This window comes from Notolepis coatsorum, assembly GCF_963971535.1.
Source record: "Notolepis coatsorum genome assembly, chromosome: 11".
NCBI classification, from domain to species: Eukaryota; Metazoa; Chordata; class Actinopteri; order Aulopiformes; family Paralepididae; genus Notolepis; species Notolepis coatsorum.
In genome coordinates this window covers 83,227,223-83,247,436 of record NC_140175.1, presented here as the reverse complement: position 1 = coordinate 83,247,436, position 20,214 = coordinate 83,227,223, and the positions used below count along the sequence as shown (strand labels likewise).

At 40.8% G+C, this 20,214-nt stretch overlaps 1 protein-coding gene across 1 annotated transcript in view; it reads right to left on the bottom strand.

The window, feature by feature from the left end:
- Positions 1–19,838, bottom strand: part of LOC311237168 (patatin-like phospholipase domain-containing protein 7) — a 147,796-nt gene extending 127,958 nt beyond the window's left edge. The window contains exons 1-7 of the mRNA XM_084324977.1: positions 19,770–19,838; positions 18,724–18,781; positions 18,143–18,211; positions 12,822–12,909; positions 4,925–5,004; positions 2,930–3,030; positions 2,021–2,161 (exon numbers count right to left, since the gene is read on the bottom strand). Of these exons, the coding sequence (XP_084181103.1) occupies positions 2,021–2,161; positions 2,930–3,030; positions 4,925–5,004; positions 12,822–12,909; positions 18,143–18,211; positions 18,724–18,780 (536 nt within the window). The 5' untranslated portion in view covers position 18,781; positions 19,770–19,838. The remainder of the gene's footprint in view (positions 1–2,020; positions 2,162–2,929; positions 3,031–4,924; positions 5,005–12,821; positions 12,910–18,142; positions 18,212–18,723; positions 18,782–19,769) is intronic.
- Positions 19,839–20,214: the final 376 nt, after the last annotated feature.

Below are 20,214 nucleotides of genomic sequence, written 5' to 3'. Positions count from 1 at the left end.
ATGTGCTTAAATGGGAACTATCTTATAAATGGCCTTTTCAGCGTTTAGCATTGTTTCCTAGCTATGTGGACTTATATTAATATGATCTATGTCTCTAATTCTCATATTGGCGCATTCTTCCAATTCTCCTCTCACAATATTCACCCTCACTGAACTGAGTCATCTGAAAATTTGCATATCTGTGATGTCAGAGATTTCTCAGCTGCATAATAATGTGGCAGTTGATGTGGCAGTTGGCACCAGGCCACACAGTGGTTGGAGCCCAGCCTGAGTCAAAACGGCTTAAGATCTTGAGATAGAAAAATGCGGTTTTTGAGTACTTGATTAGAAATACAAACCGTACGTTAAATCTAGAGGAAGGAAGGACGTGGTACTTACCTCACCATTTGAAAAAAACCTAGGTGTTCCATAGACTCACAGGAATTGTGTAAAAGTGCCCAAATAGTGAAAGATAGTCAAATAGTTCCCCTTTAACATTTTTTAAATAAACATTCTTTTTTTAAATGGCTAAAAGTGATTTTGTAATTTTGCAACCGTGGGTCTCACAGGGTACTTTTAACCCTGTGAGGCCCAAATAAAAAAGACATTAGCAACTTCAGAGGCCAGAGGTGGCCATCGGCATATTTAGACCACTATCAGTAGGGCACGTGCCCTACTGATGATCATCTGTGCCCCACTGATTAAAAAAAAATTAAAATAAAAAAAAATTTACAAATGTTTTTTATTTCCCCTTTTTTAACATGATCAAATGATCATTTAACATGATCAAATAATTATTATAATATTTTTTACTTCACTTTGAAATATTATAGTGAAATATTTTGCAATGTTGTCGCATTTATCTTGTTGAAATCCTCCAACAGGCTCTTTTTTGTAAGTTGACTGGTTTGCACACCAATAATACAGTGCAATAATAGAATAGTAGAATAGATAGTAAAATTATGCAATAGAATGGCCAGAGTAAAATAGTGCTACAGTACAATCAACAGCGGGGTGTATTAGAAGGCTATGGTGAAGAGGTACGTTTTTAGCTTATTTCTGAAAATATTAAGAGATCTAGCTTCCCTAATGTCCATAGGTAGTGTGTTCCATAACTTTGGTGCATAGTTAGCAAAGGCTGCATCCCCGATTTTCTTTAGACTGTGGCTTGGAACCTTCAATAGTAGATGATCGCAATGTTTATACTTTGTATATAAGGAGGAGGACCTTGAAATCAATTCTAAATGTTACCGGAAGCCAGTGTAGGTTATTTACTTGTAACTTTGGGTTTGATCCAAGGAGTAAGTTGCCCCATATTGCTCTGTAACATTTCTCTTTTTGTTATAGGACCGACTAGTAGGATTTCAGTTTTGCCCTCATTTAATTTTAGGAAGTTGTTCGTCATCCATTTGTTTATTGCTAAGAGACAGGCGGAAATGGAGTTTATAGCTGTGTGATAATTTGGTTCAGCGGAGATGTACAATTGTGTGTAATCTGCGTAACTATGGAAACATACATTGTGCTTTCTAATGATGTCTCCTCAATGTTCAATGTTCAATGCAATGTTCAATGCAAGTAAAGCACTTTAAAGTATGACTAAATGCTTTCTTGACTATATATATAGTAACTGTTCCAAAATGCATAGATTTCTATGTATTTTAGGGGTTTGGGGGGCTAGCTCTTTTTAATATAAATGTCAGATTGTTTTATTTATTTCATAGATTTCTATGCATTTCAGGAGTTTGGGGGGTTGGCTCCCCCAAATAATTAAATAACATAACCCTAACCTAACCCTAAAACCGAAATAAAGTTTAAAAAAAATAGTTACAAAATCCACCCATTTTCGCCCACAAACCGGCCAAATTTTTCTTACTGAAGTGCTGGGTCGAGATACGCCCCATACCTATAAACACATGAAGTGACTGAAAAAAAAGGTTGAGAAACGCTGGTATATGGTGTGGCTCTTTGTGGTACCACAGTAATTTTTGTGGCTCTTAGTCTCTGACTGGTTGGCCACCCCTGAGCTAGACCAACATGTTACCTGACGTTCTTCAGCATGTAGAGGACCTCGGACGGCAGGTTGGAGCTCTGCACGTCAAACTCCGTCAGGTCCGCCTCCAGCAAGGAAGGGGGGGGCTCCTTGGGCTGCAGGGTGGGCGGGTCCTTCCGAATCTGAAGAATCCTGATGGGTGAGAGACTAATTAGTCCACAGATTCCTTCTTGTTTCGTTTTTTATTTTTTTTTATTTTTTTTGATACAGTGATATATCACAATATTTCATCATATCAACATGAGACGCCAAATATCGCTAAGCTGGGGCATGTGTGCAGAGAACATCGTTCCAATTTATTTTAACAAGAATCCTTCCAGACCTCTTGGTGACAGCCAGGGGTGTGGCCAGTGACATCATGCTAGAGTAGGAGGAGTCATACTTGCGAGCTATGCTGAGTCATACGTGTGAGCTATGCTGAGGAGTCATATTGAGGAGTCAAACTTGCGAGCTACACTGAGGAGTCATGCTGAAGAGTCATACTTGCGAGCTATACTGAGGAGTCATATAGAGGAGTCATACTTGCGAACTATGCTGAGGAGTCATATAGGAGTCATACTTGCGAGCTATGCTGAGGAGTCATACTGAGGAGTCAAACTTGCGAGCTACACTGAGGAGTCATGCTGAAGAGTCATACTTGCAAGCTATGCTGAGGAGTCATATAGAGGAGTCATACTTGCGAACTATGCTGAGGAGTCATAGAGGAGTCATACTTGCGAGCTATACTGAGGAGTCAAACTTGCGAGCTACACTGAGGAGTCATGCTGAAGAGTCATACTTGCAAGCTACACTGAGGAGTCATGCTGAAGAGTCATACTTGCAAGCTATGCTGAGGAGTCATATAGAGGAGTCATACTTGCGAACTATGCTGAGGAGTCATATATTATAGAGGAGTCATACTTGCGAGCTATGCTGAGGACTTTGGTTCTCTTGCGTATACGCTGTGGCTGCTTGGACACGGAGGTAGTGGAGCCGGCTGCTGTGGAGGACAACGTCTGGACCTGAAACACAGTCAAGGACATTCAATATATAAAAACATTACTGTCCATTCATGACCTGAGACAGTCAAGGACATTCAATATATAAAAACATTACTGTCCATTCATGACGTGAGACAGTCAAGGACATTCAATATATAAAAACATTACTGTCCATTCATGACCTGAGACAGTCAAGGACATTCAATATATAAAAACATTACTGTCCATTCATGACCTGAGACAGTCAAGGACATTCAATATACAGTATGTAGTGTCCATTCATGAAGGCAGAAATGTATTCATTTTGTCTTACTGTATGGTTAACTCCCTGAGACAGAGTGAATTAAAAAAGAGGTGAGATTGGGGCAAACACTGTTGATCAAACGTTGCCCTCTAGTGAGTCAAAAAGGCAACGACAAGGGTCATAGTTCACATAATGACATGGTGGTTTTTTCTGCCATATTCACAATTCCAATAAGTTATATAATTAGAATTAAATGTATGCAAAACACAAGATATTTGCAATGTATTGTCAATGCATAGAGCATTCACTTTGAACTAGGGCTGACCCCATATTAGTCGATTAGTCGACTAATCGGTCGAAAGGAGCCGTAGTAGACTGCCAACCTCTTAGTCGAATACAAAAAAATATATAATAATAATAAAAAAAAAAAAAAAAAAAAAAATTGTATCATCATTCTTTCCAAAAGAAAAGAGGCCTAGAAGCGTGGCTAACGCTAATGGCACGCATACCAGAGGCTAACTGCCTACGAAAACAGGCACAGAGGCACTGAAAGAGGATTTCACCCATCTAATGAACACACTAGACTAGACAAATATCAAGATGTATCCATCAGTGGACCAATTGCATGCTTTTGCAGAGGACAAGAAGCCTTCAGTCAACTCCTTCAGACATTAAGCACCCCCACAGCCCAAATGGAATGATGAAAAAAAATAATAATTATATTATTATTATTTTTATTTTTTTGACGACTAATAGTCGACCAACGACAAATTTTGGCCAATCATAGTCGACTATCCAAATCCTTAGTCGAGGACAGCCCTACTTTGAACTATTTGTCAACAGATTGCATAAGAACAAACTTTTCATGACAGATCTTCCAACATTTTAACACATTGCCCGCCGGGGGTTATACCCATCTCATGCCCCTCTCTGCCAGCGCTTTAAGCCTATGGAGATGTTTACCTTCTTTGCAGGGCTATAACTTTTTAAATTTTATTGCTATATTGACATTACTATGGCCCATTCAACATCGATTATCTATCGTTCAGGATGTGGGACAGTTATACTTTTTCATTCATACATTGTTGTGTTAATACCTTCTAGAATATAAGTGTTTTTAATCTTTTCTGCTGTAATTCCAAAAACGCTAGTTATAGGCCCAAACGCATATATAGATTATCGATTGCCGTTTCTTTTCCATAGACACTATATTAAAAAATGCAAATGTATATGATCGGTATACATTATGCTTCATCATACGCGGAGGAAAGGGGGGGGGGTCATTTATAATTCCTTGATCATCAGTAACTGCTTTATGTAGGTTGGGTGGATATATTGATCAGATGGTTTGCAAACAAGGAAATGCACAATCGGGTTGAAAATAACGTTATCCTCTTACCGTGGGCCAATGAGACTGGCGGTGAAAGATCCCAATTATACGACGCTGATCGCCTAGGTCCATTTCCGGTTTGTATGGCGCAATAAACGCCAAAATCATATCGATTATTAAGTTTAGAAAGCGATCCATATATACTATAGTGTGCGTCGGGAGTCCCGTAACGAGATTTGACTGCCGGATGATTTGATAAGCTCTGCAGCGGAATATGCAAACTGATAACTGGAAGCTACGGGAGAGAGAGAGAAAGATAGAGACAGAGAGCAAAAGCAAACCTTTCGCATTATCTTCCTCCCATAGAACAAAACTTTGTCCCTTTTCCTGAAGCGGTACCGAGGCACGGTCTGTTGTCCACCTTGATACACAAACACACACACACAAAGAACAAAACAGTTAAACCACTAAGATCACATTCTCAAACAACGAAAGAAAACCACTTTGAACGACCTTTTAAAGCATCTTAAAGTTGAAATTGAAATGCCTAGTTAGCTAAACATAATCCTCCTGTAAAGCCCCACTTTACCCCTCACCCCAAATGCACAGTAAAGGACAAAGAGTACTATAAGATAACTAGGAGGCCACATGTCTGAGATATATGACAACAACTATGGGGTTGCACAAGGGAGTTGCCTAAGTCTGATTGATTAAACTTTCTTAACAGATTGCAGAATGGGTACAATACAGTACAGCTCAATACTAACAACTACTAAGAGGATGAAGACCAGAAAAATACTTTCATCTCGTTTACATAAGGGTCCTCCATTTTCAATTCATCAAGACATTTATGACATACAAGACATACAAATATACAGTACTGTGTAAGAAAAAGAGATTGACATTTACCGGGGCCAGTTTCTAATTGCAGCCACTAGGGGTGTAACGATGCATCGAAATGCATAGATTCTAATGTCACGATTCAACTGCATCGATTTGAAAATGTTAGAATCGAAATAAAAATGTTTTATGTTTTTTTTTTTTGCCTATAGTCCATTCATGCTGAGTGAATCAGTTCCCCCAGCCACATTTGTGTATACATCTTTTTTGGGGGAATTAACTGATCTACTCTAAGCCATCCTAGGTAGTCAAAGTGGGCAGGGGTGAGGTGGGTTCTAGGAGTAAGGTCAAGTAGTAGTCTCCCTAAGAAAACCACAGAGAGGCTTCAGCTAATCCAAAATTCTGCAGCCAGACTACTAACCAGAACCAAAAGGAGAGAGCACATTAGTCCAGTCTTAGCTGCTTTACATTGACTTCCTGTAACATTTAGAGGTCCTTCTCCTTACATACAAAACTCTAAAATGGACAGGGACCTACAGTAGCTACATCGCCAACACTAGGGATGCTTTTTCAGTCCCGATACAGATACCTGGCTTTGGGTATCGGCCGATACCAAGTACCGATCCGATACCCATACCATTATCTGAAAAATGTTAATTAAAAAGATTAAATCTAACCCTAACTAACCTTACTGTCATGCACTTGTCCTAATATACTAACCTACACTGTAGCACTCAACATTTTGATGAACATTTGTTACTCAGCTGATAAGAGTTGTGCCTTTCCTGATGACTTGTCGTACAGAACTTGTAAGTCGCTTTGGATAAAAGAGTCAGCTAAATGGGAATGTAAATACCCATTGTTCAATTAATAAACTGTATGCCTCACTGTGTGGAAGAGACTGGGATCATTATTTTGTGCAAGGCAACATCAGGCTTGACTTAAAACATTATTTTCCTAACTTAGTGAAACTAAATGTAACAAATTAACACAGATATAAATGTACTGAATTGTTATTTCTTATTTTATTTCTTATTATATAAAACAAAAACAAAAAAAAAGAAATTCCCATATATATATATTTTTTTTTACAGATACCCGATCCAGCAAGGCCAGCAAGAACATCGCGATCATCAGCTGCTGGACTACTAGAGGCTCCCAGAAACAGTCAAAAAAGGATCGGTGATGCAGCCTTTATCAACTACACCCCAAAACTATGCAACAAACTACCCAAAACCATCAGGGAAGCCAACTCGCTAGATATCTTCAAAAGATAGCTATCTCTTTGCTCAGGCATTTAAATGAAACATCAGGGATATCCTGACACAAATTGTACTTTACCTGCACTATTCTTATTCTGCCTACTTTTATACACTTCCTAACAAATTCATGTCAGTTCTATGCTAATTCTATCTCACTACCTTTTATGCACTGTAATTTAGTTAAGAGCGATGCACTGCTCTGTTGTATTTTAGAACTGAACTTTGTAAAGAAACTGTTAAGTGTTAAGAGCGATGCATTGCTGTTATAAATGTTGTTGTATATTTGTATTGAACCATTTTATCACACTTTTTTTACTCTGTCTATTGTATTTTATAATTTTTATTACTGCCTATTTTTAAACTGAATGAAACTGTAAACAGAGAGGCCTATTGGGATGTTAGATCCTAATGTGAAAAACTGTGAATTACCTTACCTTGCTACATCTTATATTTTTTATGCTTGCTTATGCCTGTATTGTTTTACTGCTGTGAAGCACTTTGAACTGCAATTTCTGTATGAAAAGTGCTATACAAATAAAGTTTATTTTATTATTATTATTATTATTATTATTATTATAAGATAAGATATTCCTTTATCGATTCCCTTGAGGAAATTCAGGCATCATAGCAGCATGGAGGATGGGGGAGGGGAGGAACAGGTACGGGCAGGGCAATAATAGAAAGATAGGCAATACAATTAGATCTGAATATAAAGATATGAGAAAATGAAACAGTGTAAACTATATAATTAACTCTGAATATAAAGAGGTGTAAAAAAAAAAAAAAAAAAAAAAATGTAAACAAAGATGAGGTCTGTATCATCATCATCATTAGGTGGCTTCTTCGTTCCGAAGGTTGCCTATCACTCTCCAACCCATTCTGTCCCCACTTCTTCTCTCCAACTCCGTGACTCCGCCTCTCACTCCACTCCAATCACAGACATCGTCTACCCAGCCTCTTCTTGGTCTTCCACTTCCTCTCTTTCCATCCACCTTCCCCATCACCACCTTCTTGAACATCTCCCTGCTGGATCCTCTCAGAACATGCCCGCACAACTCCATCTTTCTCTTTTTCAACCTCTCCAGCAGCTGTCCCCCTTGCATATCCGCTCCATCGGTTATATTATACATTACAATACATATAGGCAATAAATAATTTGAAACCGTAAACAGTATACACAAGGTGCACTATACACAAGTACCATAACTGACATGATATACGTCATACGCTGTAGTTCGTGCAGCTTTTGGTGGTTAAGAGTGGGTTGAGCTGTATGCTGGATGTTGAGTTTAACATGGTTGAAATCCCCATTTATGAGGATAAATGCGTCGAGGTGTTTTGTATGAAGTCCCACGACTGTGGTGTGGATTATGCGCTCGTGGGATGTAAACCAACACTTGTTAAATCTCGTGATTGATAATATGGCCTCAGACTTAGTGCCAATTGTTCAGTGACAGGGGAACAGATGCGTTCTTTAACGGCAATGTGCCCAGGATGACACCAGCTGGAATTAACAAAGACAACAAGCCCTTTGCGCCTCTCTCTTGCCACTTAGTGTATCCCCGTTGTGTGCACTACCGTGAAGCCCTCTTGTTCAATAGTGCTATCCGGGATGTTATCATTCAGCCAAGACTCTGTGAAGCACATGAACCTAGTTTCCTTGTACTGTACGTTGGTTGTTCACCAGGGCTCAGAGCTCATCCGTCTTGGTGGCCAGCAATCGCAAGTTTCCCATAAGGCTTAAATCTTCTATTGTCCATTCTCCTCTCCCTAGAGACCTTACTAGCTCTTGTTCCCCGTCTGTGGCTGTTAATCTCGGCGGGTAGTTTCCTCTGTGGTGCTGCAACCCCGTCTCAAAAGCAGAGGAGTGTCTCACACAGGTACACAATTCTGCTGGCGTTGTTGTTGTTCTCCATTGTTCAGCTAGACTTGCCTAACTCAAACTAACTTCTAGCTGGCTAACTTCACAGAAGTTGTTAACCCCTTAACACTTTGGACGCCAGCAGGTCTAGCCACCTTTGTACCTACTGCGCCACCGCTCTAAGAGATAGGAATTTCCACTGTGCGTGGCGGTGTTTGCAGGGCTATATTATAGCTATGGAGACAATACTATGGCTCATTTGACATTAACAATCCATCGTTCAACATGTGAAAAAGAATACATTTTTTCATGTATACGTTCGCGTGTTATACCGTGGTGAATATTGTATAGTTTCAGAGTGATCCTGGCTAATTCCTGAAAACCGTGCTATGGAGCAAAATGTGAATTTTGCTACAAGCGTTCGCGTTGCTCGCCTGGACACGCTACCATTTCCAATTCAAAAGGTATATAATAGGTATTATGTTTCATCATGAATGCATGAAAGGGGGGGGGGGGTTGTAGGATTGATGTAGGATTGATGTCATATAGTCCTTACCTTTACTAGGAGGTATCCCAAAAAGAATATTCCAATTGTCTGATCGCGATTTCCAGTATTGATGTCGATCGGGTCCCTGACATGAAGTGGCACAAGATATCCCTCAAGTGTGCTGAACGTGTTTCGAAGTGCCGGGATGAAGCGATTCACTTGGCTTGGTCTAAATTCTCTGCCCGAACCATATACGATGTAACACAGTGTGAAATAAGGTTTCAAAGGGTGGGCGATACTGCCACCTAGCAGGATGCAGCCGGTATTGCACTTTTGGGATTTCAGGATGATTTCCTATGGTAACACCGAGGTCTGTGACATTGCATAGAATAAAAAAATCGAATAAAAGAAAGAATGATGAAAACCCGACTATACTCGGGTATGGCGCTCAACCGCTGGTGAGATAACCCGACTAACCCGTTTTAAGCCCTAGCCACTGCAAAGTAAATAGATTATTATTTATTTATTTATTTATAAATAAATAAATGAAAATAGTCACTGAGCTCATGTGTACAAAATAATAATTTATCAGATTGCAATGTGGTTTTTTGCTAGACGTTCACAGAGAGAAACAAACTGCGTTCTAATTTATGGCAATAAGGTTCAGATTTGTTCCACCGTAAGATATGATCCCGAAAAGAGAGAAAACCGCTAGAAGTCAGATGATTGTCAGGGGCTGGAGTGAGCTGGGTTAAGCGGACGATTTATTTCACGTCATAAATAGATCAATACAGTCCGTATAAAGTAATATTGTGTTTCTTTTTCAAATGTAGCCAAGAGTAAAAATCCTAACCCTATCAAAACAGCAGTCAAAGTTTGCACTATGTTTGTTTACCAATGATTTTAAGTGTCATTAGCGAGATATGAGCTTATAAAAGATCTTCACGCATTTCATCGGACACCGGATGATTTAGACGGGAGGAAATGACGCAGTCATGAAATCGCTGTAGTCCTAAGAAAGAGGAGACCCAGGGCTTTCGATGGATGTCGAAATTTCATAAAACTACCCAGCGGGGCGGCTACGTGGCGTAGTGGGCAAGGCGCTCGCCACGAATGACGGAGACGCTGGGCTTGCCTGTTCGAGCCCAGCGCTCCACATTGCTTTCAGTTTAGCTGGTCGTTCATACTAATACACATTGGCCGTATTAGGGGGTGGGAAACTGATGGGTGGGGATCGGGCGTTGTGGACAGCGACTCCTACAGGTCGGTTGGTGCGCCTGCGCAGTAGAATCAGGAAGTGTCGGGGGCAGCGTGAGCCTCCCACGCGTTACTCCTCGCCACTGAGAGATCGAGCTGCGCAGGTGAAAAGATGCGACTGCTGTTACCTCAAGTACCGGAGGGGACTTGTGCTATGTATGACTTAGTCCACATTGCAGCCGGCTTGTGGGAGGCAAGAAACAGCGTTCGTGACAGGGGAGGGTTGAATTGGATGATACAAAATTGGGATGGGAGAAAATATAGAAAATGGGAGAAAAAGTGGATAAAAAAAATAAAACTACTACCCAGCTCACACCAGCCGCTGTCAAAGCTGCAGCCGGCTGGCGTGAAAAACAGATATTGATGAGATTTTCGTGATTATATCTCACGGGTCGAACAAACCTGAACGTTATTGCCATAAAATACAACGTATATTATTTCTTTACCTTTCTGTGAACGTCTAGAATATTTTTTTCGCAATCCAGTCAAAAATAGCTGAGCTATGGACATTATACAAAAGTAACTGTACTTACAGTAGATTTCATTCACAGTCTTTGCTGCCCTGTAACGGGCGCCTGGTGGTACTAAATCCAGATTTAACTCTGCCATCTGTACGGAAGATCATAATTTTAAATATTTACTGTATTTAACTGGCATGTAATTTGACATTGTTGCGAATGAGTGGGGGAGAAAAAAGGTATGAAATTAAATAAGGATCTACAGTGTTCCATACAGAGTGAAATAAGCGACCAACGGTGTTCCACACAGAGTGAAATAAGTGACCAGCAGTGTTCTGTACAGAGTGAAATAAGCGACCAACGAGAGTGAAATAAGTGACCAGCAGTGTTCAACTTCTGTACCGAGTGAAATAAGCAACCAACGGTATTCCATACAGAGTGAAATAAGTGACCAGCAGTGTTCTGTACAGAGTGAAATAAGCAACCAACGAGAGTGGAATAAGTGACCAGCAGTGTTCCGCAGAGTGAAATAAGTGACCAGCAGTGTTCTGTACAGAGTGAAATAAGCGACCAACGGTGTTCCATACAGAGTGAAATAAGTGACCAGCAGTGTTCTGTAGTGAAAAAAATAAATGTATTACTGAAACTCTTAATTTGTGTAAATGTTTTGGATGACGAGCAAACAGTGTTTCATATCTACCCGCTGAACTCTACCCCCCACCCCGAACCCTACACTTGCCATGCACACACACAGACACTCTCCCCCCATGCTCTTTGCACCATTCAGCTCCGTTACATGATTCTACCTCATTCAATGCCATTTGCACAGCTCCGTTACATGATTCTACCTCATTCAATACCGTTTGCACAGCTCCATTACAATATTCTACCTCATTCAATGCTATTTGCACAGCTCCATTACAATATTCTACCTCATTCAATGCTATTTGCACAGCTCCATTACATGATTCTACCTCATTCAATGCCATTTGCACAACTCTATTACAATATTATACCTCATTCAATGCCATTTGCACAGCTCCATTACAATAGTATACCTCATTCAATGCTCTTTGCACCATTCAGCTCCATTACAATATTCTACCTCATTCAATACCGTTTGCACAGCTCCATTACAATATTCTACCTCATTCAATACTGTTTGCACAGCACCATTACAATATTCTACCTCATTCAATACCGTTTGCACAGCACCATTACAATAGTATACCTCATTCAATGCTGTTTGCACAGCTCCATTACAATATTCTACCTCATTCAATGCTATTTGCACAGCTCCATTACAATATTCTACCTCATTCAATGCTATTTGCACCATTCAGCCTATTACAATATTCTACCTCATTCAATACCGTTTGCACAGCTCCATTACAATATTCTACCTCATTCAATGCTATTTGCACAGCACCATTACAATATTCTACCTCATTCAATGCTATTTGCACAGCTCCATTACATGATTCTACCTCATTCAATGCCATTTGCACAACTCCATTACAATATTATACCTCATTCAATGCCATTTGCACAGCTCCATTACAATAGTATACCTCATTCAATGCTCTTTGCACCATTCAGCTCCATTACAATATTCTACCTCATTCAATGCCGTTTGCACAGCTCCATTACAATATTCTACCTCATTCAATACTGTTTGCACCATTCAGCTCCATTACAATATTCTACCTCATTCAATGCCGTTTGCACAGCTCCATAACAATATTCTACCTCATTCAATACTGTTTGCACAGCTCCATTACATGATTATACCTCATTCAATGAGTTCAATTCAAGTCTGCAAATATGATATATCCGTGTTCTTTTGATCATATCCATAGATCTGTAGCCATGTTGTATGTCCCTGTGTGCCCGCATTTCTTAAATGATGAATTCATTAATCAATGATTGTTTGGGAGGAAAAGCAATACTTGTATTATTTTTAAATGATTACTTCACATCTATAGTACCTTTAAAAACAAACCGATGGAAAGAGATACCCTCCACACACACACACACACACACACACACACGACAATCAGGAGAAGGGCTTACTGGCCAGCTTGTATCTTCTGTAGAGGAACAGCACCACGATGCCAATCATAGATACTGCTACAACAGCCCCGATCAGCACACCGGTCAGCTGGAAGACACAACAGATCAGCACATCAACCGTGTTGAAAACGACTGCCACCATTGCAAGAGAAATGACCAAGAATAAAAACTAAAACATATAGCAATTTCATTGTGACGTTAACAGAACCGCTCACAGAGGTGGGTTAGCTAATAACATTGGGGAAAGGGGATTGTGCATCGGCTGCAAGACAAGGCTTACATATGACTTTTTTGCTGATTTACAAGAATTTGTGGATTTACTAAAAAAGGTAATTTCAATACAGCTCCCATCATTGAGAGCGAGAGGCATTAACCCCCCCCCTCACGTTACAGGCAAAGTGTTCCGTTTACACAGTAACATCATAGTGAAATAGGACAACCCCGCCCGTAAAAAAACAACATTTATCCAAAACAGGGACAGATGTGTAAGAAAAACACTGCTGCTACACGATACAATAGGTGGGGGGAAACACTGAACAGCATGGTTGCATCATAAGGTCAGAGAAAGCCAGGTCAAAGGGTCTGCTTTAGTTCCCTCCAGTACTGCCTCGTTCCCTTCAACTAATCCTTCATTTGTCATTAACACACTATGTTATGGATTGGATATCAGTGGTAATCCTTGAGTACTGACTTTAATATAAAACACAGCTATTCTGTGCAGGGCTTTCCCTGGTTTTAAAAAGGAGCATGCCAACATTATGGGAAATGTGCAATACTGTCTTCTCCAGAGTCAGACAAGATAGATAGATACCAATTTCCTCTCTGCAGGTTCAGTAGAAAGCTATCCGGCTGCAAGCTAGCCTAGTTTAGCACAAATTAATGGAAGGGGATACGGATCAGCTAGCCTAGCTTAAAAGTCCAGGAGAGGTGTTTTTCATAACTGCAAACTCATGAGTGAAAAAGGTGACGGGACACAAAACCACTCAGAAATCATTCATTCACTTTAAGTGCCCTAATTTGAGATAAAAAGGTTACGGTTAGTGATGCACGATATATCGGCCGCCGATATAATATCGGCCGATATGGCCGGTTTTTTTACACATCGGTATCGGTCCGATATCAAGATAGGGCCGATATTTTAAAAAAAAATAAAAAATTATATTTTTTTTCTTCTTTTTACATGTTTTGGCCTTAAATAGTTTCAAAATATCAGTCATTTCTGAAAATAAGTTACAAAAGTAAAAAAAATTATGTGTTTTGGAAAATAGCTCTTTATTTGATTATCATAAAAAAGTGTTTTCTATACAGAGATATCGACATCGGTAAATATCGGTATCGGCCAGAACAGCAATATTAATATCGGTTATCGGTATCGGCCACAATTTTCACATCGGTGCATCACTAGTTACTAGGGGTGGGACGATACATCGATCCAGATCGATACATCGATGTAATTATCAACAATCGAATCGGATCGATGCGATGCAATAAGATCGATTCATATCGATACTCTTATTTTGAAAATCCTGTGGCGAGTCTCATATCCGCCCAAGAACAACAGCAGTAGCTCCGTGTGTGTAGATGTTACAGCATAGCATTCTCCCTTTCTGTGTGTGTGTGTGCGCGCGTCTTTGGAAAGACCAGATGAGGTCAGAGGAGTTTGATGTTTAAATGTTATTTAAACATAAACAATATAATACATAATAAATGTAGGCCTATACATGATCATGCAACATCAACAAATTGTTGTAGGAACGGTTTGGGAGAGGGAGGTTGTGAGTTTTGAGTTCCAAAAAATGTAGCTTAAAGTTTAAAGCTCAATATATAAAAATGTGGCACTTTACAGTGAACAGGAGGTCTATTTGTATTAAAAACAATAGATTGATTTTCCTTTAAATGTCTGGACGAGCTCAAAAATACAAATGTCAAATGATATTTTCATTACCTTTTTTTTGTTGATCTAAATGTTACCGATTGTGTTAAATGGGCATATGATATCATCTCATATCGATCGCAGGCACCTGAATCTAATCGTATCGTATTGTATCGTGAGAGACTTTGTGATATCGGCAAATATCGTATCGTTGTCCAAAGAATCTATATCGTATCGTATCATGATGAAACTGGTGATTCCCACCCCTACTAGTTACGGTCACCTAAAAAAGTGATTAGATTGCAGGTATGGTTTTTAGCCAACAGCTAGGCTAGCTGGTCCATATCCGCTTCCATTCATTTGTGCTGAGCTAGACTAGCTTGCAGCCAGATAGCTTTCAACTGAACATGCAGAGAGGAAATTGGTCACCAAGTTCAAGTTCAAGTTCAAGTTCTTTAATAGTTGTCATACAGAAGTACAGAATACTTTCATACAAAATGCTTCTTACTGTTACGCTCCAGAGACTGTGCTAGACAAGATAGTATCAAATAACATAATAACATAATATAGCATGAATTTAGAAGAAGAAAATGAGGTCACAGTTGTTCGGTATAGACATATGTACAATGTTCTGAGTTACCATATAATATACAATACACAATACTATGCAGTGTACTAATGTACAGTACTATCTAGTGCAAAGCAGAAATGGGATGAGGTACAATTTTAGGTACAATTTACAGTAAGGTGTACGAGTTGTAGTGCAATCCTTCATCCATAAATATAAAGTGTGGGGAGTGGGTGCTACAGTGTGTTTGTTTAAAGTGGGTGTGTGCTATAAAGTGTGTGTAGTGGGTGCTACAGTGTGTTTGTTTAAAGTGAGTGTGTGCGTGTGGATGTGTGTGCTATGTGTGTTTGGTGGTTGTTGTTGTGTAGTGTTCATTCATTGTTCGTTTAGCAGCCTGATGGCCTGGGGATAGAAGCTACTTCTGAGTCTTTCTGTGCTCGCCTTGAGACTCCTGTATCGCTTGCCTGACGGCAGCAGTTCAAAGAGGCAGTTGTTCGGGTGGCTCGAGTCCTTAATAATTCTCTTAGCCTTCCCCTTGCAACGCTTGTAGTAAATGTTCTGGAGGGTGGGGAGCCCCCCTCCAATTGTGCGTTCGGCTGAACGTGTCACTCTTTGTAGTCTGCTTTGGTCTTTTGCAGTGCTATTCCCAAACCAGGAGGTGATGTTGCCGGTCAAGATGCTCTCTATTGTACATGAGTAGAAGTTCTTAAGGATCTTCTGGCTGACTTGGAACTTCCTTAGGCGCCTGAGGAAGTAGAGGCGTTGTCGTGCCTTCTTCACCACACTGTTAATGTGTGTGGTCCATGTCAAGTCCTCGGATATGTAGGCTCCGAGGTACTTGAAGCTGTTGACTCTCTCAACCGGTGCCCCGTCGATGCTGAGGGGGCTGTAGTCCTTGACCCCCGACCTCCTGAAGTCCACAATCATCTCCTTTGTTTTGCTGACGTTCAGGGAGAGGCTGTTTTCCTGGCACCATCCCGCCAGGACCTTGACCTCTTCCAGGTAGGCCCTCTCGTCGTTGGCAGAGATCAGGCCCACCACCACTGTGTCGTCAGCAAATTTGACGATTGTATTGCTACTCCGCTGAGCCACACAGTCGTGTGTGTACAGGGAGTAGAGGAGGGGACTCAGAACACAGCCCTGGGGGGCCCCTATGTTGAGGGTGATGGATGAGGAGGTGCAGTTGCCTGCTCTCACCACCTGGGGTCTGCCAGTCAGGAAGTCCAAGACCCACTGGCAGAGGTCATAGCCCAAGCCCAGGTCCCTGAGCTTGGCTATGAGTATGGAGGGGACTATGGTATTGAATGCCGAGCTGTAGTCGATGAATAGCATTCTCACATAGTTCCCCTGCCTCTTGTCCAGGTGTGATGCTGCTGTGTGCAGCACATGGGATATGGCGTCCTCCGTGGACCTGTTGGGGCGGTATGCAAATTGCAGGGGGTCCATGTTGATGGGGAGGGAGGAGCAGATGTAGCCCTTTACTAGCTTCTCAAAGCACTTCATGGCTATGGAGGTGAGAGCTACAGGGCGGTAGTCGTTGAGGCAAGCAGGCTTGGATTTTTTGGGTACAGGGATAATAGTGGACTTCTTCAGGCAGGTGGGGATGACAGCCTGTTCTAAGGACAGGTTAAATATGTCAGTGAATACTGGGGCCAGTTGGTCGGCACAGACTTTTAGGACGCGGCCGGGGATGCCGTCCGGACCTGCTGCCTTCCTGATATTCACTTTTTTAAAGGTCCGCCTCACCTCATGCTCTGTTACCCTGAACACTGCGCCTCCATCAGCAGCCGACCCCCCCCCCCCCCCATTGCCGAGGCTTGTGAGCTGGTGTTGTTATTACCAGCATCAAACCTCGCATAGAAGGTATTGAGGTCGTTTGCTAAGGAGATGTCACTGTTCAGTTTGAGGGAGGCGCCTTTGTAGTCTGTCATCGTTTTGAGCCCCTGCCACATAGCTCTAGAGTCAGCTTGTTCAAACTGGAGTTCAATTTTATCCCTGTAGCGCCGCCAGTCTGTGTGTCTCCTCTCCCAAACTTTGTCTTTTTGGTTTCTTTATTTTACACTATACAACATTCACCTCACCATACTCTCCATTGCACCTACACTACTGATTTACTTCCCATTGTACATTTCTTAGTTATATACTTTTTGTAAATAGTTTTCTTAGTTATATACTTTTAGTTAATAAATCAGTTAATTTCCCCCTTATATTGTGTGCGTCTCCATTTTTGTTGTGGCCAAGGGCTGGGTCATAACATTCCACAAACTCAGTGCAGACGTATCATCGAAGACAATGAAAATTGTTTAAACGACTAGTATTTCCAGTGTGGACTAGCAGGTGCAGCAATGTTTAAATGTGCAGTCATGACCATGCACAACCATAAAACATGAATATTGCTTCATTAGCAAGTTAAATCATGGAGTTGGGCTGAACAAGTGAAAACCATCCCAAAAGCAATGCAGGAAACTGTGAAAATGCCCATAAAGTTTCCTCTGGTCAGGTCTGATCAGTGCTGCGAAATGTGTAAAAGGCTAAGGTTTCATTTCTAGAGCATAAAATGGGAACAACACTAATGTAAAACAACAGTGTTACCTTGCCTGAAGAAATGTATTTGTGTTACCATTTTCTCTTACCCTCCATGTTTAAACACGGTGCAGTTACCTTTCACAGCCACAACATGCAAATTGTACATAGTACAACTTTTAGATGAAAACAATAGGAGAGCAATGTCTATTTAATTGATTGTGATGAGAGCCAGATCATTTTCAGGGGAAGACTGAAGTTCCCAAACCAGTAATAATAGTAATCAGAAAAACAGTTTACTGTGCATCTTGCCCCAATGAGAGCATAATGCTATGAGAGTCAAAATGTGTTTCATACCATGGTGGTCTGCAGCCTTTCCTCCACAAACTGCTGCACTCGTGCACTCATTTTGCTGTTTACCAACACCTACACAATAAAAATAAAAAAAAACATGTTTATGATGATAGGACAAGTTAAAGGTGCTATAGATAACATTTGATGTAGAGTAATACTTCAATAAAAAGAATACATACACAGAGCTTTTATGTATTATACGCTCTATGCTTACCGGTATATGCTTATATGTGTATATACTACTATGCTATGCACTCAAGAATGTAGCACTGAAGTTCGACACTGTTTGACAAACACTCTTACTTCCACTTAGCTGCCAGAGTTTTACCCTTCCTGCTGACTTGTAAGTTGCTTTGGATAAGAGTCAGCTAAATGACTCAATGTAAATGACGTACTGTCCGCTTAAAAGGGTAGTATAGTGGAGGGTGCATCCAGGTACAGTACATACAAAGTACCACCAGTAACATCAGTGGATGGCACCTATCGGCATATCATTCAGACTCAAAATCCACCCGTAGAGAGTAGGATAACCGTTTACCCACCCCACCCCACATCACTGGTTTGAAATGTATGGTACTACTCACCGAGGCTGTGCTAGCCCAGCTACACAGGGGTCCTTCATCGTCTGCCTGGCAGTCCATCCTGGACAGAAAATAATGGGATTTGAAAACAAGCTCTCTCTCTCTCTCTCTCTCTGTCTCAGGCTAAGTTGACACAAGACCCTTTGGGAGTCTGCTTCGGTTGCTGTGAATGAATGAATGAATGAATGAATGAATGAATGAATGAATACTTTATTTAACAGATTGCAGAATGGGTACAATACAGTATGGCTCAATACATACAATTGTTAAGGGGATGCAGACCAGAGAAAGACGTTTGTCTTGTTTACATCAGGGTCCCCCTCCCCCATTTTCAATTCATAGTAGTCACTCACATCTCATTGTTGGAATACCTCTGGGGGTGCTCCAACTATTCATACATGTCAATGGTCATGCAGACAGTATGGGAAATAATTTATACGTACTAGTCTTCTCCAGGGTCAGACAAGAATATACATATAAATGTCCTCTCTGTGCGTTCAGTAGAAAGCTATCCGGCTGTGTAAAATGGCCTAGCTTAGCATAAATGAAGGGAATCAGATACGGACCACTAGCCTAACTTAAAACTCCATGAGATGTGTTTTGGGGGCTAGTGGTCCGTATCCGCTGCGTTCATTTGTGCTAAGCTATGCCAGCTTTCGACTGAACGCACAGAGAGGATTGGTACCTAATCTTCTCGTCTGACTCTGGAGAAGACAGTATGCGCATTTTCCATCATGTTGGCGTGTTCCTTTAACTCTTGGTTTCATTCACTTGGTCGATAACTAACTACTGGACCAGGATCTGTCGTCTCTGTCTGATTGCCTAGTACAGTTACATTAGCGATGGTTACATGATGACAGTAACAAGCTCTGGCTAACGTTAGCCAATGAATAAGCTAACGTTACCCTTCCATCTAATTAATAACGTGCACTTTAGCGGGCTGCTAACGTTGACAGCTAGTACAGGTAGTGTCAGTACAACTATACGTTGTTACAATGAGATCTTCACGAAATGATCCACTGACTGTAGAAAGAAAGGTTTAACTTTACCTTCAGAACTTCTAGAGTGCTGCTGTTCGTAGTAACGTTAGACGACAGTCAGCTGTCTGTCTAGCGAGCTCCACACTACAAAGTTGTATTGACCCCACCCACTTTACCACATGAACCAATCGCTAGTGTGATATATACCTTTGCCGCGATAACAAACGAGTCATCCAATCAGACACAAACAGGGCATTCAGACTACTTCCTGTTTACATCCTTGTTTACATCATTCAAAGCTGAAGGCTTTGGCCAGCTGTCAGAAAAAGTTGGGAAAACTTGTACTTTTAAAGCCATTTTGGAAACTTTTCTTTTGGAGTAGAATTCTGTTGCACTCCAAAGTTGAGAAGTAACCTATTATATTAACAATTCCCATTTTCTTCTCAAAATCAATCATGTCAAGTGGGCAAATGCACTTTTCATTGGTTATACAATGTGATACTGTACATTAAAA